Genomic DNA, 24,016 nt, shown 5'->3' on the forward strand with positions numbered 1-24,016 from the left:
TAGAATTGGCAAAGGTTAAGATACTCAAAATAACTTTAAATATTTAGATAGTTTATTTTAGAGCTTTTAGTATTTGACTACTTTCCTTGATTGCTTAATAGTTCTGTTTAACAAACAGAATTCTGAGTGGGTCATGTGGCGCTTTCAGTATTCTTTACTCCATACCCATAGCCAAAGACAGACTTTTTTGCAGGGAGGGAGAGTAGAGTGAATATGTAAGGATTGGACCATTACAGGAAAGAATAAAATTGTGGCAGTTGAAAGCAGGTTCCATCACGGGACTCACGATGGCAAGTTAGAGCACATTCTTTTTCTTGGAAAAGTAATACCAAGTCCTCACTCTTGGCTATGGATCCATCATAAGACAGGGTGGCAAGTTAGAGCACATTTTTGTGGTAAGGTAACACCAAGCAAGTGTTCTACCACTGAGCTTATTCTTGGATATTGTTCCCTAAGAAAATTGTGATTTTTTTTTTGTTAAGCCCTCTAACATATATTACAGTAGACTATTAGGTCACTGTATAATACAGGTTATATTTTATTAAGAAATAGTTTGGTCTCTTCGATACTATATTTAGAAATCACCTATCTGTTTGGGAGATTGTATATTACTGTGTGTTCTTAGTTACTTAAACAGGATGAAGTGTTGTGCTGAGACACTGCCAAAAATGTCACTTGAAGGGAAAGCAGTTTTAGAGAGAAAGAGATGATACTGTATTGTGACCTTCTTTCTGATGCCGTTTTATTTTTCACAGCTTTAAAACAAGTTCTGTCTTTCTACTTGGCTATACCTTCTCCATCTTTTCCTCCACTAACCTGTTGGTAATACCTTTATGTGTCGAGTATTGTACTAGGCCCTAGTGTCACATGGGACTCTCAGAGAACTCTCAGGAAATATCCTTCTACTGAGAAAAAAAATGAACAATAAAATCAAACATATTTGGAATGTGTTAAAAGGGGGCACAGTAATATAGTGGGCTAGGATAAATAAAGGCTAGGATATTTCTAGGGTGAGAATCAATTTTAGATGGAAACTTAGGAATTCAGCTTTTAAACATGATTAGGGGTTTTCCAGGTCAGTGAAGGAGGAAAGGACATTCTAGGAAGGATGAAATAATACAAAATAACATGGTAAATTTGTGGAACTCTGGTTATTTTGGAGCCTTGTGTACATTGTGTAGAAATGTCATGAGAGAAGAGAGTCAAGATTTAAAGAATCAGCCAAATCAAAGAGAGCTTTAGACTTGATCCTTTGTGTAGTAGAGAGCTGCCGAAAAACTTTAAAATTTGTAATATCCTGATTAGATTATAAGGATATCCAGACATACATTCTGAATTGGGGATAAAAATGTGAGATTTGTGACCTTAGGAAAACTGTAGGCAGAAGAGTGAAAGATCTCCAACAAGTCAGTAATAAAAAGGGAAATTGAAAGAATAGGCAAAATGTTCTAACAGATATTTTAAAAAAGAATTATATGCAAATGACCAATGCACATCTGAAAGTGGGAGTTACCTTCACTATACATCATAAAAATACAAAATGAAGCCAAAATGCTACCTTCCAGTAGAATGTTTAAAGGGAAATAAAAATTTAATAGTGAGTGAAAGGTTGTAAAGCAATTGTAACATTCACTATGGGAATACACATTGGTAAGACTGTTTGGAAAACTCTAGCAGTATCTCCTATCACTGAGAGTGTTATCGGTCAGTTAGCTCTCTGTGTGGTTGTGTGTGTGTGTGTGTGTGTGTGTGTGTGTGTGTGTGAGAGAGAGAGAATGAGATTTTTCACACTGATCAGTTTGAAGCTACCACTGATTTAAAAAACCAATTTGCAAAATTCTTCAAGGTTTTAACAATTAGTGCATGCTGGACTGCAGCACACCTAACCAACTGCTCTATTCCTAGATATATATCAATCAATATGCATACATATTGCCCAAAAAACACATGCCCAAAGGATTTATAGCAACTCTATTTGTAAGGCTAAAAATTGGAAGCAACTCAAATGTCATTAAAATAAATAAGTTGTTGTGTATTCATGTAAATGAATTCAGGAATGAGAATAATGGACTATTCAGACTCTTCTTCCATGTGGTGACAATAATGCATGTGAAAAAAAAAACCCCTAGAGTCGAAACCAGACATAAAAGAGTATGTTGCTAAGTTCATGTACATTTCCAGAACAGGTGAACTAATCTTGAGTGTTAGAAGCCAAGTGATCATTTACCTTATTTGAGGGATTACCTTATTTGAGGGACCAAAAGTGGCCCAAGGGATCTCTTGAAATTCAGGTTATATTCTCTCTTAGTTTGGATGTGATTTACTAAAATGTTTTCACCATGTCAGAATTCATTGAACAGCAACTTATGCTTTATGTGCTTTTCTGAATGTGTCTTTTGTATCAACAAAAATGTTCACATAGAGCAGAAAAGCTTATGGGCAGAAAAGAGATTATTCAGGTTGTCATGTAAAGTAAGGAAAGAGACAGAACTTTGGAGAGCATGGAAACCACAAACATTTCTCTCTCCCCATTTTTGCTAGACTCTTTCCAGCCTTTTCTGTGTCAGTATTGCAGAAGGCAAGGATAATGCCAAGCCTAAAATCTGACAGATTGTTCTTGTCGCATACTGCCTAGAGTCTGTCACAAAGGGAACACTTGGACTGAATCGTTAGACTTTGAAGAAGTGAAGAGTTGGTGGATGAAGTACTGTGGTGAGGAAGACTTCCTAGAGGCAGACTGCCTGTCTTCTTCCCCGGTGCGAAGGACAGATCAGCAGCTGTGCTTTTGTAAACCTCCCTGGTGTATTGGGTCCCCATAAATGCACCATGATTTTGTCATCACTCTTCATAAAGTCCTGAAATGATATCCTTTGTGAATTATTTTGATAAAGGAGGAGGGTACAAGAAAAGGAACTCCATACTGATCGTATTCTGAAAGAATAGTTTTATTTCATTTTTATTTCTTCCTTTTGCCCAGGCTGGTCCCAAACTCCAGTGTTCTTCTTGCCTTAGTGTCCTGAGTCCTGAGCAGTGGGGGCTGTGAGCGCCTGCCACAGTTAGTACAGCCTGCCAGCACATAATGCTAGAGAAATAAAGGTCTGTTAACCTGAACAACTGTATACTTCTCTTTCCCAGAAATGGCAAACAGTCTTTTGAAAACATCCTCTCTGTCTGCAAGGACAAAACTGCTCCACATACAGGGCGTGTCCCTGTATAACACCACTCATGGCTTCCAGGAGGAAGAAGTGAAGAAAACCCTCCAGCAGTTTCCTGGTGGGTCCGTTGACCTCCAGAAGGATAACACTGGCATTGGCATCCTCACTCTGAACAATCCCAGTAAGATGAATGCCTTCTCAGGTAGGAGAGATCATTCTTTTCCTAGCTAAAGAATGACACTAAATCTCACCTGCTGTCACGTGGTCTTAGTCCTTGCCCTGGTGACAGAATTCCTGCGAGTCTTGTTCATAGGATTCATACACAACACTCTGTAATATGAACCAGAAACATTTTTACTAATTAGTAATATTTTAATGTTTTCAAAACATTCATGAATTTGGATTGATAAAGAAGATATAGTTAAATCAGTGTTAACTGTGTTTCCATTGACATTTATTAACTGCATATAAAAACTTTGTTTTTAATGCCTTTGGGAAACAAAAGGAGGTTTCAGTGATTTTGCTGAAACTAAAGAGAAAAACCTGTACATAAAAAATTATGTAAAATATTTTCTATGAATTGACACAAGACTTTCACAGTTAGTTGTCCTCCTTTTGCCCCTAAACTTTATTTTAGTAAAAGAAAAGGCTCTCTTTCTCTTTAAGTTTTTAATTGGCATAAGTAATTGTATATTTATGGCGTGATACTTTGATACGTGTGTATAATGTATAGTGATCACATCAGGAGACGTTAGCATTTCCTTGGGTTGAGAACCTTCATACTTCTGTCTTCTCTGTACTTTTAGAGATGTGATTATTGTAAACTACAGTCAAATACAAGCTGTAGAAACTAGAACTTACTCCCCTGATGGAACCATGGCACTCACTTAGCTGGTGACTCTTTTCTGGCTCTTAGCTACTGGTGAATACTTTGGATTTGCTAGTCAGATCTCTTAGCATGTAAGAATTGCATACTTAAGGAAGCTGGAGAGCCAGGGCATGTGGTAATTTATAACTTTTGCTGAAGCTCAAATTTGAATCATGCCACCTTGTTAATACAAGAGCTAATGAGTAGCTTAATGAGTGGCTCCAACCCTCATCCCACATACTTGAGGTGATTTTGGTAACTTCTACTTGCCAGTTATGTGCTTCATGATGAGGGTAAATTACATTCTTTGGTAACATTTGAAATACTGGACTCAAATATTGCAATAAATTTTGTGTCTACCTTAAGTATACTGGTACCTGCAGATATAATTCAATAAACTATTAACTTTGTAAATTGCCAGTAGTGGGTCTTTATATAGAAGACAATTTTTTCTCCTCTTAATCAGATTTCAAGGATGTTTCTCTGTGTCATTGCTGAGCAATAAAATTCTAGTGCAAAATACAAATGTGATCCACACATGTAATTTTAAATATTCTAGTAGCCATCGCTTAAAAAGAAGAAACATTTACAATTAATTTTAATAATACATTTCATTTAACTCAGTACATCCAAAATATTATTTCAACGAGTGACTCATGTAAAAAATTACGAATGAGATATTTTGCTTTTTATTTTCACACTAAGCCTTGAAATCTGGTATTACACTCACTGCACATCTGAGTCTCACTAGTCACACGTCACCCACCTGGTAGCTACGTGTGATTGGTGCCCACTTTATCAGACAGGGTAGCTCCACACCTTCAATTAGTGTAGGGAATAAACTCCAATTTTACTATTATCTTAGGAAAAATAAATTTAGAAAGATAAGACTGTCCTAGAAAGTTAAATTAGATCAGTAGTGTTAACTTACTGCTGAAAAGGTAGAAATAATCATTTATTCAAATGAAAACAAGTAGTAACTTGGTGCCTAATGTGTAAAACTAGTAACAGCAGCGCTGCTTGAATTTGGGAAAAGATACTTGGTTAGATCGAGTGTGCGGAGGAGGAGTAAGTTGCAAAGCCCTTGTTTTAAAAGTACACAGCCAGATTCTCTGTAAGGTCCCCTCCAATTATTAAGGTTTATTTTACAAACTCAAAAGATGAGTTTAAGATTAACTACAAATATAGTTTTTTTTTTATGCTCAAGCCCACCATTATTTTTTAGACACTGAACTATCATAAATGATTGAAGGTGCATATTTCCCTGTAGAGATTTATTCTTACCCTAAATGTTTGGGGTTTTTGTTTCCCCTACTAACCTGAAAATCATGTGAAAACAAGAGCTGTATTTCTAAAGCATCTAAGAAATTTTTGGAAAAGTTTTAAGACATTTTGGTTACAGTTTTAAGTAAGTCATAATTAGCAAGTGGAAAGGTTAGCTGAGTTAGTCATTTGCCAGCCAATGACTGTAGAACCGTACCACTACTTGTTATTTTAAAAAGGCAAAGAAAAGTTCTTGACCTTGTGGGATCTGTATTCCAAAATTAAGTATACATGGTTTAATTGGGCATAAATAGTAAGTTTTAGAGACTCACCTTGCCAGTTTTAATCCTCTTATACTCGTTATATTGGCTTCTAAAGCATTTCCTAAGCAGCAGAAAATAAACCATGTTGAGAATAGTGGAACTATGTGAACCTGAAAGATCACCAAAGATAAGCATAACTAAAATGTACTGACTGCAATGTAAAAACATAGTCTTTGCTGTTCCTATTTTGAATCTATTTATGCAGAAGATCAAATAGAATTTGGAGTGATGAGGTAGCAATCTAATGTAATCTATAAATTACACACTTAATGGTAATCCAGTGAAGCACTTCTGTAATACATCTTTGGGCTTGTTAGTACACTTGTAGAACAGGGTGTTTACCACCCCTTTCCTGAACTGACATGCTGTTATTCTGGTTTTGGTGTGAATAGGATAGGAATCTCACTTTATTCTGTAGGCCCAATTTTTTTTTTTGGTACCAGGGATGCAACTCTGGACCTTGTGCTTGTGAGGCAGGCACCAGAATCACTGAGCTAACCCCGGCCCTGTATGCCCTATTTCCAGTGTATCATAAGGTCCCATAATCATAATAAAATCCATAAAGCTTATTGAACTTGCTGACAGACGTAACATAATTTGCTATAAAGTTTAATTTGTTTTCTCTTTACCCTATGAAATAATTTTTCCTTGTAACTGTATCCCCTGTTGTACATTCCAGTTTTTTTTTATCCCCAGGACATATATGATACATTTGCATTTTTCTGCAAACATAAATTTATGTGATTTCTTAAGATAGGTAGAGAAATACATACACTAACAAAAAGTTCAAAAACTTTTGAAGCAGGGACTGTCATGTACCTCTTTTGTATATTCCGTTGGACCAGCACAACAGGCATTTTTTTGAAAAGCATTAGTAACTATTTGTGAAAGATTTAAACTCAGAGTCTTGATTGGCTAAGGTGTCTATTATTTCTGTTTTCTCAGTCTCAGACTTAAATCTGAGTTTATGATTTTCCCCTTCCTTCCCTGGCAGGTACTATGATGCTACAACTTTTGGAAAAAGTGATTGAATTGGAAAATTGGACAGAAGGGAAAGGCCTCATTGTCCGTGGGGCCAAAAACACTTTCTCTTCGGGGTCCGATCTGAATGCTGTGAAAGCACTAGCGACTGGAGAGGTGAGTGTTGTGTGCTTGATGCTGTTTTGGACTGCACATGTCAGTAGACATCTGTGGCTGCCACGTTGCTGTTTACCTGTGTGGTTATGAGCATGACTCTTGCTCTTTAGTAGCCTTCAGAGGATTGGAGGGTGTTGGTCTTTGGGTTTCGGTGGAATTATGCAGAATGGTAAGGGAATGATGTAAGGGAAACAAGTGGTTCTGTAGGTTTTTGCAATAGGCTGTCTCAGGGACCACGGCGGTGAGCACTTTGAGATGACTGACTTTGGGCAAGCAGTGCCCTCAGCTGTGACCTTGCTTTTGGGGAGTCTCTCCCCATCCCCCTCCCCTCCCCCCTCCCCCCTCTCCCACTCTCCCTCCTTCTCTCCCTCTCCCTCCCTCCCTCTCTCTCTTCCCGCACTTTGTCTCTTTTCTGTGTCTGTTCTTTTTTAAAATAAATTTTTACATTTTAGAATGATGTTAGATTTGCAAGGGGCGTAGAGCTCCATACACACCACACCTAGTCACCAGATGTCACTGCTATATGTTAGGGTGCTATGTCACATTTGGCACAAGTGATGAACCAACACTGATACTTTACTGTTAATGAGAGAAGGATTTACTGTGTTTTTTTTGTTTTTTTGGTTTTTTTCCCATTAAGTTTATCAGTACATTTTAGGTATACAATATGATGACATTCATCATTGGGATCTTGTACCTGTACATGACATATCTTGGTTCTTATTTTTCCCCTTCCCCTGCCCTCCCTTCACCCTCTCCACCCTTCCCTATTTATAAAGACTTTGTTTCCATTTATTCCTTTTCTCATATTTTTCCTTTCCCTTCTTTCCTTTCCCCTTCCCCTCCCATTTCCCCTTCCCCTTTGCCCCTTTTCTTCCTATTTCACATTATCTATTATACATTTTGATCCTTATTTACACTTTCAGCTTCTCACACTTGAGAAACTATTTGGTATTGACACATGTGTGTCCTGTTTATTGCACTTAAGAGTATGGCCTCAATGTGCATCCACTTAGCTATAAATGTCTCCAGTTTCTCCTTCTTTATGGCTGAGTAGTACTGCATTTTATAGAAACCACATCTTCTTTAGGGAAGGATTTACTTTGCGATTAGATGACACAGAAAGGGGAACACATTCCTCCGTGAGCTTGGCAGTACCAAATGTGGCGTCCTCAGGCTAAACACATTCCTAATCTCATTCTGAATATATCCCATTTCAAGTCGTGAACACTAAGGGGATTCATACTTGTTAATGGGCTGTCACTTAGTCTGACACGATCATATCTGAGAGTACGAAAGAATAATGAAATCATAGCATCACCACACTGGTACCAAGACTGTTAAATTAACACAAACTAGAAATGGTGTGTGTGGAGTTCCTGAGAGCCATTTTTTGTACAGCTCGTATTCTTACACAGCTGGCAGTTCCCAGTGAGTCTGTGCACCCTCCGGAGAGCACCGTGGCTGTCACGAGGCCGGTCCTTGCCTGTGCTGGCCCTCACAGCCACACATCCGGAGGCTCCTAACCGGACCCTCCCGCAGTTCTCCTCGCGGTCGGCACCCTTGCCCCACACATGGGCTGTTACAGGTGCGACGCTGGCATGTGCTTACTGGGTGAAGTTGCTTTTTTTGAGAATGCCGTGGTAACTGGAATATGTGATGATTTTAGCAATTGAATCACAGTCCTTTCTCACTGTGACAAATGCTTGAAAGTAATTATTACATGGACTTTAAAAGAATAATCGTGTCAGTGTTTTTGCCACTGTAATTTTTCAAAGATTTAAAAATGCTCAAGGATAATTACCAAATACAAACAAAATGGAGACTAATGCAGTGAAACCCTCATGTGCACAACAGCGTCAGCTGTGCTCCACATCCTGTTGCACTTGTTTCGCTTGCCCTGCAGCTGTTTTTATCTGTAACTAACTTCCTAAGCAGTTGGGTTCATCTTGGTGTCTTTAGTCCTGGGCAGGAAAAGAGCTGCACCTGTTCACGGTTGAGAAGGCAGGGCCAGGGAGTGATCAGCAAAACACAGCGATTAGCAAAACACAGCGATTAGCCCTGAAAACTTTCGGGCGGTCGAAAATAAAATTTTTAAAAATGTAATTATCAATCCAATTATAAGACTTGGATTTGATGCCGCAGATGATCTGTATGCTGTAAGAGGTCTCTTTTTAGAGGGACGCGGCAGAGTCCGATTACAGGATTCAGGATCCAGGGCAATAAAAACCTGCTTACTTTCCGTGAGTGGGCATAAGGCCTCAGAGAAAGTCTGGCATGTTAGACCCTCACAGTCTTCATCTAGCTTCAAGATAATGCCCTCCTTTGTCCCATGACCTCCTTCATTACTCTGCTCTGTGTGTAGGTACTTATATCTTTCTAACTATCCTTAAATTTAAAGCAACAGATGTTTTTATTCCTCATTCTTTGAGGATGAGGAACTGATGTCCATAGTTGACACTCTAGTTCAGTTGCTCATAAGTGGTAACACTGTGGTTCGGGCTTAGCCCTTCTCCAGCCATTTGGCTTTGTCCTGCTGTCTGAGGTGCTGGCAGAATGTGAGAATTGGGGTAGGGTTTAGCGCTTCACAGGAAAGCAACAGTTGAAGAGGGGCAGTAGATAACGCTTCCAGGGAAGAAAGTATACCTAAGAGAAGGAGACCCATGGATCGGGCTGTTAAGAGCGCATGCAGTGGGGGATTTGCTGAATAAGAGAAGCCGAGGAAGAAAACTAGAAAAGAACAATCAAGAGAATAAGAGGAGAACCAGGAGTTTAAAGTATTATTAGAAACTAAGAGGATCAGAATGAAGAAACTGGTCAAAGAAAGGCACTGCTTATTAGAGAGCAAGATGGGGGGAAAGAAGAAATCATTTAGTTTGAAAAATTAGAGATTATTAGAAAATTTTGAGGAAAATCTTTTTGAAGAGGCTGAAGGCCAGATTACATGGGTTTTAGAAAGTGTGAGTTGAAAAAGAGGAGGCAGTGCATTTGGACCACTTTTAAGAAGAAATCTGTTGATTTGTAGAGATGCCAAGTTAAAGAGGCACAAAAGTTCAAAGCTTATTAGAGTGCACCTTTCCTCCTCCTTCCTTCCTCCTTTCGTGTGTGTGTCCGTGTGGGAGTTCTAGGTGAGAGCCTCCCACGCAGCTCTCAGCCTGCGATCTGCCTGTCAGCCCTGCACCTCTGCCCCCACTTCCTGCGCAGCTGAGTTCAGTACGTCACACACTAGCCAAGAGTTTTCAGTGAAACTCTCTCTTAAAAATAGGTAGATACAGGGGCCGGGGATTTAGCTCAGTGGTTTTGCTGCCTGCTGCGCAAGCTCAAGGACCCCAGTTCGATCCCTGGTACCAAAAAAAAAAAAAAATAGGTAGATACATTTTTGTCTTCATCAGTTTCTAAAATCTCAACTTTAAAAATAATTATTATTTAATACATTTGCATTATATCATTGTGTTTAAAGGTTGGAATGGCTTTATGTATGTTCATGCAGAGCACCTTAACCAGACTTGCAAGGTAATGTATCTTTTTAAAACAATATGATTTCTAAAAATAGCTCCTTATCACTTTATTATTTATACTAACTAAAAAATAATAGCCGATTTAAAAATTACATATATTCTAATGATAAACTGTTTTTGCCACAGAGAACAATCATTTAATTGAATTTTAGTGACCTATACACAATATTTTATAAACAGTAGGAGGAAGGAAAAGAATTTCCCCAAGGAGCTTCCTTTGTGCCCTGGAGTGGAGCGCAGAGGCTGTCGGAATGGGATGGGTCACGTGACTCACGGGAGAAGCCGCAGCCCACGCACCGACCTGGGCTGTGAGCTGGGGCAGGAAGGCAGCTCCTTGTCCTGTCGGAGAAGCTCTCACACCTAAGAAGACGCGCGTTTGCTTTGCACCTAGATAAGAAGAACAGGGGAGAATTTTTTTTCTTTGCAAGTCCTGGGTTACAAACTGCTACCTGTTCTGGTTAATTAGTTTCTACTTTCTTATTTTGAATGTAGACACTTAAAGTTGTAACAACGAAGAGAATTCAGATTTAAACATACTTACTAACTAGATGTCCCTGTATTTTTGTACTTATGTGTGAGAGTCTACAAAGGGCACTAGAATCATAACATTTCATTTAAAAATACTGTTTTTGTTGTTTCAGTACCTATTCATTTGCCTCTTCTATTTAGGCTTAGCTTTTTCTTGGGTAAATCTGAACAGCTATTCTGTTTTTTGTGCGTGGTACTAGAGATAGGATCTAGAGATGCTGTACCACTGAGCTACATCCTCAACCCTCTTATTTTCAAGTGCATGCCTGCAGTCCCAGCTCTTCAGGGGCTGAGGCAGGAGAGTCCCAAGTAATTTTTTTAGATAATCCTTTCTACTTGGGAGTAGTGTATATTAAATATTCAGTTATATTAGAACTGCAACTTAAAATTTGGATTGGAACCTACAGAAGCCTTCTTACTTTTAAAATATAGATTTACTTTGTAATATTTGCATATGCCTATAATTGAGTCTTCACAAATAAAAAGTTAAGAAATTTATTTTTAAAATAATACCTGTACATAGGATTATTCCATGGATCATGTCAGCCAGTAATAAGCTGACTTTCAATAGGGCACGTCAGTACGTAGCCACAACTTCTTCCTTCGGATATAACCTTAATTTTCCTACCCTTAGCCTAAGATTAGTAAAAACGGACAAAGACAATATTACACTGAGTTACTTCGGATTTTCACCTGCTGGGAAGCTCCAGGAGTTATGTTATACAAGAAGAGCATCTGTCTTTGGAATAAAGTTTCAATATGCTTTCAGTTTAAAAATTTCTAGGTATGGTGGTAACACCTGTAATTCAAGCAGTATGTGAGGCTGAGGCAGGAGAATAAAAGTTCAAGCCCAGCCTAGACAACTTAGTGACATGGTGAGACTCTGTCAGAAAATAAAAAAGGGCTGAGGATATAGCTCAGTGGGAAGGCCCTGGGTTCAATATCCAGTACAAAAAATAAATGCACTTACGTGGCATTTAATATGAATTATTGTATTTTTAGTGTTGTACTGTTTTTCTTCTGCTACAGCATAGACTTAAGGTTCCACTGTTCTTTTTTTTTTTTTTTAAGGTTCCACTGTTCTTTGATACATGTTTCTTATAAACACGGTGCAGTAGTTTTATTTCCACTGCATTTCAAGATTTTTAAAATAACATTTGTTAATTAATATTGCAATTAGGAATATTAACTTCCCTTTTCCTTTGATACGCAGACTTCCTTTAATAAGCGTTGCACTGGTTCAAGGGCGAGCGCTGGGCGGAGGAGCAGAATTCACAACAGCTTGTGATTTCAGGTGATTGTGCAGAAACATATTGGCATATGGTCGGTTTCTTCTTTGCTACAATTTTGTTATTTTATATATTCTTGAGCAGAATAATCAATTAGTAATTTTCTTTTGGTCAGTCATTAAATTAGACAATTTGGGTTTAGTATAATTACTATCACTGTTACCATCCATTTAAAACATTTCCAGAACATAATAATCTTGAGTAATTCAAATCCACATGAGCAAAACCTCTGGAGAGGAAAGCTAAGGAAATGTATGAAACTTTAAAATACAGAATTTCACAAAAGGGCACACAGCTAAAAAAATTAAAGAGACTAGAGAGAAAGAAACTGCTGTACCTCTCCTTTTACCAAGAGAAGAGGTTTCCTGAGGTCCTTCTGTGTCTTCCCTCTGTGTGACTCTTAGCAACGTCATATCATAGGCTTAGAGCAGACTAGGAAATAAAGTTAGAGAAGTTCTTCAGGACTAACAGCTCTTCAGTCTGTAGAATTATTTTCAGTATTTGATAGCTATACCACACAGGAATGATATTTTATAAAATCTAAAGCTTTTCATGCCTTGTCATTAGCATTTCCCAGAACTGCAAGCACAGCTAAGGGGAACCCATGCAGTCTGCACAGGCCGGCGCAGTGCAGCCGCCTCGTGATTCAGAGGCTGCTGTGTGCAGTGCAGTTGGAGGGGAAACAGCAAAACAGTGCAGAGCAGAGCACTGGCATCAGATAGACTCAGGTTCTATCTCAGTGTGTCCCCTTGGACTTTGAGCAAGTAACTGTTTTATCTCTTTGTCTCAGTGTATCTATTAAATATTTCCCTGAAGTATTTATAGATAAGTGGAAATGATACCGTGACTACATACATCATGAATTAGCATAATGCTTGACATGAAATAACATCAATATCAACTTGCTAGTACTACTTTCAGTCTTAAAATTACCTTACCATAGGCAGTTTTACAGAAATGACAGGAGAGTAGCATTCTGGCATGTTTTCTTTGAATTTACAAACTTTTGAAATTTTTATTACTGCATGTTTGCAGTATATAATGATTACATTCATTATGGGGAGTTGGTACATGTATGTAACATGTCTTAATTCTTTTTTTTCCTTTTTTTCATCTTTTGGGAGGTTTTAAATCCTAGGTCTGGCCCTGGCCTCACTCCTTTTATCTGTGCAGTGTACACTTGATCTTGGCTAAGAAAGCACACACTAAGAGGAGCCTCTGAGTCCACTCTTCTTCTTGTGGTGCTGCACACTGAACTTGGGGCCCTCTTAGGCTGCCCTGCTGAGCTGCACCCCAGCCGTCAGCTGCAGCCTGCAGCTCCGCACCGAGGAGAAAGCCATGCTGCTGGCATGCAGTCCTCTAGTTATTTCCACACACTGTGTGGGGCAACATTTTAACAGTTTTAAAAAACAGTTTTTATTTATTCCATGGGTGTAACAGTCTTCCTGAGGAGCGTATTTTTTTTTTTGGTACCAGGGATCAAACTCATGACTTTGTGCTTGCCAGGCAGGCAGCAGCTCCACTGAGCTAAATCCCCAGCCCTAAAAAACAGTTTTTAAAAATTAACTTCAGTGAGGTAATACATTCCATACAGTTAAGTGTGTGCATTATAATCATGTAGTGTAGGTGAATTTGATGAATTGCACACCTGTGTGATTACTTGCACAATTAAATGAAGGATGCCTTTATCATCCTGGATGCTTGCCTGTACCTCCCCCAGTCAGTTCCCATTTCTAGTCCAAGGTAAACACTGAGCACTTTCTCACTCTAAATTACATTTTTTAAAAGTTTTGTATTCATAGATTCATACAGTATACACTCTTTTTTGGTTATCTGGCTTCTTTCAATGAGTAATTATTTTGAGATTCATCAGTATATTTTATTGTGAGAATATGACAGTTTATTTTTGAGATTCATCTGTGTTTTGTGTGCAAGTGGTTGTACTGCTTATATAGCACAGTGGTTATCATACAGTGTGAGCTATTTCTGGTTGGGGGTATTAATGAACAAAGCTATTCTGAATATTTGTGTATAGTTGTTTATGCAGGAATATGATTTTATTTCTTTTGGGTGAAAACATGATAGTAAAATTGTTGCTACATAGCCTAAGCTGGCTTTAAATTTAAAATTCTTCTGCCTCAGTCTCTCAGGTGCTATGATTACAGGCATGAACCACCATGCCCGGCCTCTGGAATTTTAATTTTATTACTAAAGATAATGATTTTCTTAACCAGGAACTCTTCTAGTATTAGACATATTTTATTTTGTGTTGTTTGAATAATTTTGGAACTTTTAAAATAGCTGGACCTATATTAATACCTGAACAATATTTCTACATTGATTATCTACTTTTTTGACAATATAATGAAAGCTTAAAATTGTACATTAAGAAACTCCACATAAAACATTTTCCATGAACCCTTGGTTTAGAACTCCTGTTTTTAAGTATATGTTTTAGACACTTTGTGTCTTAAAGATATTTTCTCTGCCTATTGAGATAGTTCTTCTAATGGGGCTTTTAATATTTTGATTCTGGGAGTGTGTGCAGATCCCAGGGAGCAGCTATGTGGCCCAGATCTGCTCGGCTGCAAGTGGATCCCGGCTGGGGGTCTGCCCTGATCCCAGAGTCTTGGACACACCTGCTGGAGCCAAAGGCCCACCTGGAAAGGGGCTGCACAGGTGCACGGGCTTCAGCCAGAGGCCTGCCACAGCCAGGGACCCCCCCTGGAGAAGAGCTGTAATAGCACACAAGCAATGCCCAGAGGCTTGCCCAATACAATTGATAAGTGTGTGGCAACCCTACCAAAACCCTGTGCAGACAACAGGAACTGGGGTGCACAGCTCCCAACTAGAGGCCCTCCCAGACAAGAACTACATGGGGGCCCCAGTGAGAGGCACGCCTAGATACCATCCCAAGTGTGCACAGGCCCCAGCCAGAAGCGCGCCCAGACAACAGGTGAGCTGGGAGATCCAGAAGGCCACCACTCTGAACCCAGGAATTGGTATACTGGTGAGCAGCAGAATAAAGGGTGCTTGCTGAGAATTCAAGACCACTGGGTGAGCAAAAAGTCACCTCAACAAAGACACAGCAGGCTCCATCTGTTGAAATGAGAAGACATGTAAATAAATCCCTAAACCAGACTTCCAGATCACCTAAGGCAACCTCAAAGGGCAATGAGAAGGAACAATCTGATACTCAACCACCTGGACTCCCTGAACTGGCAGCAAAAGAGGACCTAGAAAAAATGAAATCAGAAATAATTTCTTAGATAATAGCAGAGATTGTGCCCATAGTGCAAGACATGATTAATAAATCTAGAGTGGACACAGATAAAAAAATAGAGGAGCTGAGGAACATGATGGAATCCCAACATAGGAAACAAATGGGATCCATAAAACAGATTTCCAGGAGATTAAAAACCCAATTGAAAGTTTACGCAGCAGAATGAGCAAGTGTGAGTACAGAATTTCAGGTATAGAAGATAGGATTGCAATTAGTGACAAGGAAAAGAAAAATTTCTTAAAAATAGTAAGGGACCACAAGAAATCGATCCAGCAGCTGCTAGACAATGCAAAGAAGAATAACATAAGACTGATTGGAGTCAATGAAGAAACAGGCGAGAGTGCAGATGACATAAAAAAAACTGTTCACAGAAGTGATAGCAGAAAACTTCCCAAGCAGGGGAAAAGAACTTGAAATACAGATAAGTGAGGCATATAGGACTCCAACTAGCCTTCATCAAAACAAATCTACACATAGGCATATAATTGTTAAGATTCCAGAAACCCAACAGAAGAACAAAATTCTACAAGCAGTTAGAGAAAAGAAACAAATCTCTTACAAAGGGAAGCCCATCAGAATCACAGCATACGTTTCAACACAAAACTACAAGGCAAGAAGAGCATGGAGTGACATATTTCAAACCCTAAAGGAAAACAACCTCCAACCCAGATTGATGTACCCTGCAAAACTATCTTTCAAAATTGATGGAGAAATAAGATTCTTGCATGACAGAGAGCACCTAAGCAACTTCATGAATACCAAAGCAGCACTCCAAAAAATTTTAAACAGCATCCTAGGAAAAGATAATGAGGATCACAACCCCAGGAAGCCCTGTAGAATGAATTCATCAGGCACGATAAGAAATTAAAAGCAAAGGGGGAGAATCCAAAAAGAAAAAGTCATGACAAGCATAAGTCAATTCATATCAGTTATAACCATCAATGTTAATGGTCTCAATTCACCAATCAAAAGAAATAGACTGGCAAAATGGGTCAAGAAGCAAGATCTAAATGTATGCTGCACACAAGAAACACAATTCAAAAAGAAACTCATAGACTGAAAGTTAAAGGGTGGAAAACAATACTCTGTGCCACAGGAACCCGCAAAAGAGCAGGAGTAGCTATCCTCTTTGCAGATAAAGTGGATTTCAAACCAACACTGATTAAGAGAGACAAAGGACACTACATCCTTGTAAAGGGAACAATCCAAGAGGAAGAGATGACAATCATTAATATATATGCACCAAACACTAGTACTCCCAACTATATAAAACAAATACAGACATGAAAAATCATATAAGCACTAATAGTAATGGGAGACCTCAGTACCCTACTGTCACAAACAGATCAACTAGACAAAAAATAAGCCATGAAATACTAGAACTCAATCAAACTCTTGAACAAATGAACTTAACATGTTTACAGAGTATTCCACCCTACAAAATCAGAATACACATTCTATTTAGCTGCACACGGGTCGTTCTCTAAAATAGACCACATACTCACTCATAGAACATGTTTAAGTAAGTGCAAAGGAATTGAAGTTATCCCCTGTATATTATAAGACCATAGTGCGATGAAATTGGAGATGAACACCAAAAGAAACCACAAGAATTTCATAAACACATGGAAATTGAACAACACACTTCTGAATAACCAATAGGTCACAGAGGAAATTAAGAAATCGGATTCTACAATTAAATGACAATGCCAGTACAACATATCAGAATCACACAATGAAAGCAGTCTTATGAGGGAAATTCATAGTAGTGAATACACATATTTGGAAAACAGAGCAAGCGCAATTACCCAACTTGATGCTGAACCTCAAGCTTCTAGAAAAAAGAGCGGGACAAACCCAAAGCTCATACAAGGGAGGAAATTATAAAGATCAGAGCAGAAATCAGTGCAATGAAGGCTAAGAGAACAATACGAAAAAATCAATGAAGCCAAGAGTTGGTTCTTCCAAAGAATAAACAAAATTAACAAACCCTTAGCCAACCTTATCAGGGAAGGGAAAGAGGTGAAGGTATGGCGGGGAAGGTGCGAATGTCAGCATGGGAGGTAATTCGGACATTTTAATTCATGTAACAAGAGGACAAAAGGAAGATGAACGTTCTCTCAGGAGACTTTTTGTCAATATAGATCTAAAGCTCCTGTACTACAAATGTGTGAATTTCACTATGTATCTGGCTGGGTGGTAAATCTTCGCTGACTGTAGTTAGCATCGTCACTACGCGGAGGTTTTCTCTGAACACGATCTGTACTTTTTTACGAGCTATACAGTATGCAGAAAAGCTGCACAGATCCTCTGGGAGACGATTGTTGTTTCCGCACTTTGCGCTTAACAAAGCTTGCTTTACGACTGAGCCCAGTTTGAGATGGGTGCTTCCAGAGCAGAAGAAAATGGTGCGATCTGGATCTATCTTTGAAGTGCCCCAGAAAACTATCTGGATGCGAGGACCTCGACCCCAGAAAGCAGAGGACAGTGGCAAGCAAGTATCTGCACAGAGGTCAGAGAGGGGAAACCACTATCCCAACGACTCAGAAAGTGAAAGAAGCTGGAAAAGATTTCACCTACTTAATAGTGGTACTCATTGGAATCAGCATTACAGGTGATCAGTTTGTTTGGTGAGCCTGTTAAAGGCTATGGGGAGATGACGAGATGTGGTCGAAGGCATCATGTCAGTTTTATTGAATATATAAAAGGTGGGCTGAAACACACACGTGTGAAATTCTACATTGAAGGGTCCGAGCCAGGGAAGCAAGGAACAGTGCATGTGGAAGTGAAAGAGAATCCAAAGAATGGTGAATATGAATTTTGGGACATATTTGTGGAAGTGGAATCCTATCTTAGAGGAACCATTATCATTGAAGATAATCGATTCCAAGATAATTAAAAGAATCAAGCAAGCATACTGTTCCCTGGTGGGTGTGAAATGATGCAGATTCATTATGATCTTCACAACTGTCTTCCAGAATCTGTTCAGAAGAGTAAGACAGTATAGCACTCATAAAGGTGAATGTAATAGGATATTTGATACATTTAGACAAGCCTTTCTTGTAAAAAATCATGAAATAGATCATAAAGCATATTTTATTAGTGAATTTTCAATTATGGCAGTATTTCTGCTCTAATATTATTCATGATGAGAATTTTTTATTACTGAATGTTTTACAACATGTAAATAAACAAATTTCAATATTTTGGGTATTTTTTATATTACATAATTATATAAAGCCAGCAGAAAAAATTAGAACTAAGAAAAATGTCAAGGGCCAGGGATTTAGCTCAGTGGCACCGTACCTGCCTCGCAAGCACAAGGTCTTGAGTTTGATCCCCAGTACCAGGAAAAAAAAAATGTCAGAAACATCTTCCATGTAATTTGGAATCTCTTAAGATAACATATGAAAGTATTTGAGGACTATAATCAGTTAGATGGTAAATACATCATAGAAAGGTTGTGGAAATTGTATGACTTAGGAATTTCCCAATCCGTGATTGGAGGCACTGTCTACTGTGGGAGGAGAACACACTCTGCCGTCTGGTGAACTGGCTCTATCTGTTATAGCAGGTGTGTGGGCTGTGCCGGTCCTTCAGCCTCATCAGACCTCACTGTTCCCTGGTTGGCTGGTGACTGAGATGATGGGTACAAGTGCCTCGAACATAGAGCTGCCAGGAGGTGTCCCTGGCCCCTTCAGAACTTTTGCTGATACTTGACACTGCCAAGAGAATGCCAGAAATAAGTGGGAGTTGTTCAAATGTGTGTGAGGCTCTTTTTTAAAAATATTTTTAAAATATGAACACTTTATTTTATTTGAGGTATTTGAGACCTATTAAAAAGTGAGTTTCACTTACAAGTCCTTATCACATAACTAAAGTGCTCCGTGGCCCCTTATCTGTGGAGGCTTCAAAATGGGGATTCCCCAGCACTATTCTTTGTTCTTTAGAACTGACAGTGGAGGGGTTTCGGATGGGTTTTTGAGATCCTAGCATATTCAGGATAGAAAGATCTTCAGGAAGTTTATTTCCTTCCTTAGTTTATCTCCTTCAGTGAATTAAAGTTTTGGTTTAACTGCTGTCTTAAGTGTTTCATTACTTTAATTCTAAAAATTTCACATGTTTAGGAAGTATCGAAGTGTCACAGCAGAACTGTTCTCTCCCTGCAGGAACATGCTTTCAGTGATAGGGTGAACTCCTAATTTGGGTTAGGTCTCTCAGCCAGTTTTTCAGCCTTCCCAGTAGATTGTTTCTTATCAGTTATACAAATCTATTATTTTGTATGCATAATAAACTTTTAAAGTTTTTAAATGTGATCTGATTTTGTTTTTTGCGATATACATACAGATTATATGCATCTACCTAGCTCTACTAGTGAATCTCAATCTAGTTTGATTTTATTCAACTGCTCATTGACATAACTTTACATCCAAAAATGTATCACCATTTAAAATTATAAAAAGGTATTGCACCTTGAGACCATAATGTTAAATGAAATAAATCAGACATGGGCTTAAATATCACATGGTTTCTCTTATGTGAAAAATCCAAAATATAAATAAAGAGCAAAGTAAAAAATAGATAATAGGAAGTAGTGAGATAGATCTTTCTCAAATGAGAAGGAGATCAACAAATGGAAGGAGGGAGGGGAAGGGGATGGAAAAAATTAAGATGTGTTATGTACACATACCAACTCCCTACAAACAGTGTAATCAGCATGTACTACAAACATGTACTAATAAAAAGGCAAAAAAGAAAAATAGGGAAAGAAAAGGCCCAAATCTGTGCAATTAGGAATGAAAAGGATGAAATTGCAACAGACCCAGCAGAAATCCAGAGGATCAACAATACCTACTTTGAGAACCTATACGCCAATAAGATGGAAAATACAGAAGAAATGGACAGATTCCTAGATACGTGTGAATTACCAAAGTTGAACGAAGACCACCTAAAAATTCTAAACAACTCAATATCAATCAATGAAATTGAAGACATAATTAAAAACTTACTAAGAAAAGCCCGAGTCCTGATGGCTTCATTGCTGAATTCTACAAGACATTTAGGAACTACTGGCACTATTGTATAAACTCTTCAGTGAAATAGAAGGAGAAGCAATACTCCCAAATTCATTCCTGGAAGCAAGCATCACCTTGATTGCCAAACCAGAGAAAGACCCAACCGAAAAAATGAACTATAGGCCAATCTCACTAATGAACATAGATGCAAAAATCCTTAATAAGATACTGGCAAATAGAATGCAGAAGATCATCAAGACCAAGTGGGATTCATCCCAGGGATGCAGGGATGGTTCAACATACGCAAATCAATAAATGTAATACACTGTATTAATAGATCCAAGAACAAAATGATCATCTCGGATGCAGAAAAAGCATTTGACAAAATCAAACACACATTTATGATAAAAACCCTACAAAAAATTGGAATAGATGGTCTCTGTCTCAATCTGATAAAAGCCATTTATGAAAAACCAACAGCTAATATCATACTAAATGGTCAAAATGAAATACTTCACACTAAAATCAGGAACAAAGCAAGGATGTCCATTATCAGCACTCCTGTTCAATATAGTTTTGGAAACATTAGCCACAGCAATTAGACAAGAAAAAGAAATAAAAGGAATAAAGATGGGAAATGAAGTAGTCAAAGTGTCATTATTTTCAGATGACATGATACTCTATAAAGAAGACCATAAGAACTCCACCAAAAGTCTTCTAGACTTAATGACCAAATTCAGTCAAGTAGCTGGTTACAAGGTCAACACACAAAAATCAGTAGTTTTTCTGTACACAAAAAAGAATCACTGAGAAAGAAATGGGGCAATCAATTCCTTTCACAATAGCGTCCAAAAAATTGAAATTCCTAGGAGTCAACCTAACCGAAATCAAAAGGCTTCTACTCTAAAAACTATAGCACTCTGAAAAAAGAGATTGAAGAGGATAACAGAAAATGGAAAGACATCCTTTGCTCCTGGGTAGGAAGAATCGACAGAGTGAAAATGGCCATACTTCCAAAACTGCTGTATAAAGTCAGTGCAATCCCAGTTGAAATCCCAGCAGCATACTTTACAGACCTGGAGAAAACAATCCAAAAATTCATTTGTAACAAAAAGAGATCGAGAATAGCAAAAGCAATTGTAGGCAACAGAGACAAAGCAGGAGGTATCACAACCACCAACTTGAAACTGTACTATAAAGCTGCTGTGATACAAACAGCATGGTACTGGCAAAGAGACCTGAGGGACCAGTGGAACAGATTAGAAGATGCAGAAACAACTCCAGACACACTCACCCACCTTATCTTCAACAGAGGAGCCAAACACCCTCACTGGAGGAAAGATAGCCTCTTTAATAAATGGTGCTAGAAAAATTGGGTTTCAACTTGCCAAAGATTAAAACTAGGCCTGTATCTCTCACCATGCACTAAACTAAAATCAAAATGGATTAAAAATCTAAATATTAAAACAGAAACATTAAACCAGCTGGAACAGAGGTTAGGTTAAGGTTGAAGACATTGGTATAGGAAAAGATTTTATGAACAAAACCTCAGTTGCCCGTGAACTAGCACAAACAATCAACAAGTGGAATCTCTTCCTATTAAAAAGCTTCTGAACAGCAAGAGAAACCACCAACAGTGTGAAGAGACAACCCACAATGTGGGAAAAAAATTTCACCAGCTGTCCCTCAGACAAAGGTCTACTATCTAGAATATATAAAGAACTTAAAAAAAAATCAGACCTCCCAAATTTAAAGACCCAATTCAAAAATGGGCATCTGAAATGAACAGACATTTCTCAGACAAAGAAGTAGAAATAGCAAATAAACATATGAAAAAATGTTCAACACCACTGGCCATTGGAGAGATGCAAATGAAAACAACATGAGATTCCACTTCACCCCAGTAAGAATGGCTGCTATCATGAAATCAACCAATAACAAATGCTGGTGAGGCTGTAGGGAAAGAGGATTGTAGACTGGGTGCAACCACTATGGAAATCAGCGTCAAGATACTTCAAAGACCTGGGACTGAAAGTCCCATTTGACCCAGCTATTCCCCTGCTGGGTATCTTCCCCAAAGAATTAAAAGAATCATACCACAGTGATATATGTGTGCCCATGTTCATAGCAGCACAGTTTGTCATAGCCAAAACTTGGAAACAGCCCAAATGGCCATCAACTGGAGACCAGATAAAGAAAATGTGTGTGTGTTTTTTACAAAATGGAGTATTACTCAGCCATAAAGAATGAGAAACTAGAGTCATTTATAGCTAAATGGATGCACATGGAGGGGATACTCTTATGTGAAATAAATAGGACACACGTGTGTAAATACTGAATAGTTTTTCTAGTGTGAGAAACTGAAAGTGTAAATGAGGACTAAAAGGTATAATAGACAATGTGAACGAGGAAGAAAAGGGGCAAAGGGGAAGGGGAAGTGGGAAGGGTAGGGGAAAGGAAAGAAGGGAATGGAATTAAGTTGAGAAAAAGAAAAAAATGGAAACAAAGTCTTTGTAGATAGGGAGGGGTGGAGGGGGTGAAGGGAGGGCAGGGGAAGGGGGAAAAATAAGAACCAAGATGGATTATGTAAAGGTGCAAATCTCCAAGGATGAATGTCAGAATATTGTATCCCTTAAATGTACCAAGAAAGTTAAGTTAAAAATATTTTGGTTCTGTGTGTACAAAACCAATGATCAGCTTCCTGGCTTGTGACAAACTAAGCACCTGATAATTTGGGTCGGGGACAGGAGCGTTCCCAGCACTCTCACCCTTTCTGAGTCGTAGCCTCGTCCCTTCCACCTAGAGTTCACCTCACCCTAGATTACGGGTTTTTAGGGTAATTCCTTTCATGCCGTCTCTTCCAACTTTATAAACTAAACATTCTAGTTTTTCCATTTCATGTTCACATAAATGGCATCATGCTGTAATACAAATAGTTTGAAAAAAGATTCAATGAAAGGTGTATATTAGTTCTTTGTTCATAATCTATGAGTCAGGTTTCAGTCTGACAGTTAAAATGTTGCTTTGCACCTTCATAGCGATTTCAGAATAGTTCTGGTACATAAAGTCCCCCAAGATCCTGGCCCCCTTGGAAAGAGCCATTCCTATTTGAAGAGATGCAGGTACTGAGGAAGGTGGGCATTTCGTGTGACAGTGCCCCCTGCTGTCAGCAAGGTGGATCACAGAGGATGCAGCTACCTCCTGTCTTTGTGGAGAATGTGAGGCTTAAGTGGGAAATGCTCTGTGTAAGAGGGTGAAATACTTTCCTCACTTTACCTTGAAATGGATGAACTTTATTATATAATTGTATAAATGTAATAGATATTTAAATATGAAATGTATGTAAAGAGTTCTAAACTATACAGAAGTGTGCATTATTACACTTTAAAAATCTTGTGCCTAAAAGTAAGGGCAAATTAAGATTTTATAGGTGTCCTTTGGAGAAAGAGAAAACCCTTTCACATAGTCTGGTGTTCATTTTCCAGGGTTTATTAGACTTTTGAATCATCCTTCATGTCCATTCCTCGTCTGTATTTGGGCCTAGAGACAAAAGGCAAAACAGCAAGCGAAATAATCAGAGACTGTTTAATCCTGTAACACTAAGGGGCCTTGTGTGTTATTCTCTAAACAGTGTGCA

The 24,016-nt window shown here is 38.5% G+C and overlaps 1 protein-coding gene and 1 pseudogene across 5 annotated transcripts in view; both read left to right on the forward strand.

The window, feature by feature from the left end:
• Positions 1-24,016, forward strand: part of Echdc1 (ethylmalonyl-CoA decarboxylase 1) — a 43,080-nt gene that overhangs the window by 6,755 nt on the left and 12,309 nt on the right. For 2 of the 4 annotated variants that reach the window (XM_004845955.4, XM_004845956.4), the window contains exons 2-5: positions 3,136-3,357; positions 6,604-6,746; positions 10,207-10,259; positions 12,006-12,086. In XM_004845955.4, coding sequence (XP_004846012.1) covers positions 3,138-3,357; positions 6,604-6,746; positions 10,207-10,259; positions 12,006-12,086 — 497 coding nt within the window. In that variant the 5' untranslated portion in view covers positions 3,136-3,137. Of the gene's footprint in view, positions 1-3,135; positions 3,358-6,603; positions 6,747-10,206; positions 10,260-12,005; positions 12,087-14,629; positions 14,772-24,016 lie in introns of those variants that run through there. The other 2 variants (XM_087190149.1, XM_004845957.4) reach the window with 2 other exon arrangements.
• Positions 17,539-21,000, forward strand: LOC110349465 (mitochondrial import inner membrane translocase subunit Tim21 pseudogene; annotated as a pseudogene). The gene has a single exon (XR_015442553.1). The product of XR_015442553.1 is annotated as a mitochondrial import inner membrane translocase subunit Tim21 pseudogene (transcript).

This window comes from Heterocephalus glaber, unplaced genomic scaffold (assembly GCF_053883595.1).
Source record: "Heterocephalus glaber isolate CG9 unplaced genomic scaffold, H.glaber_assembly_v1.0 deba00001550, whole genome shotgun sequence".
In the NCBI taxonomy this organism is placed as follows: domain Eukaryota; kingdom Metazoa; phylum Chordata; class Mammalia; order Rodentia; family Bathyergidae; genus Heterocephalus; species Heterocephalus glaber.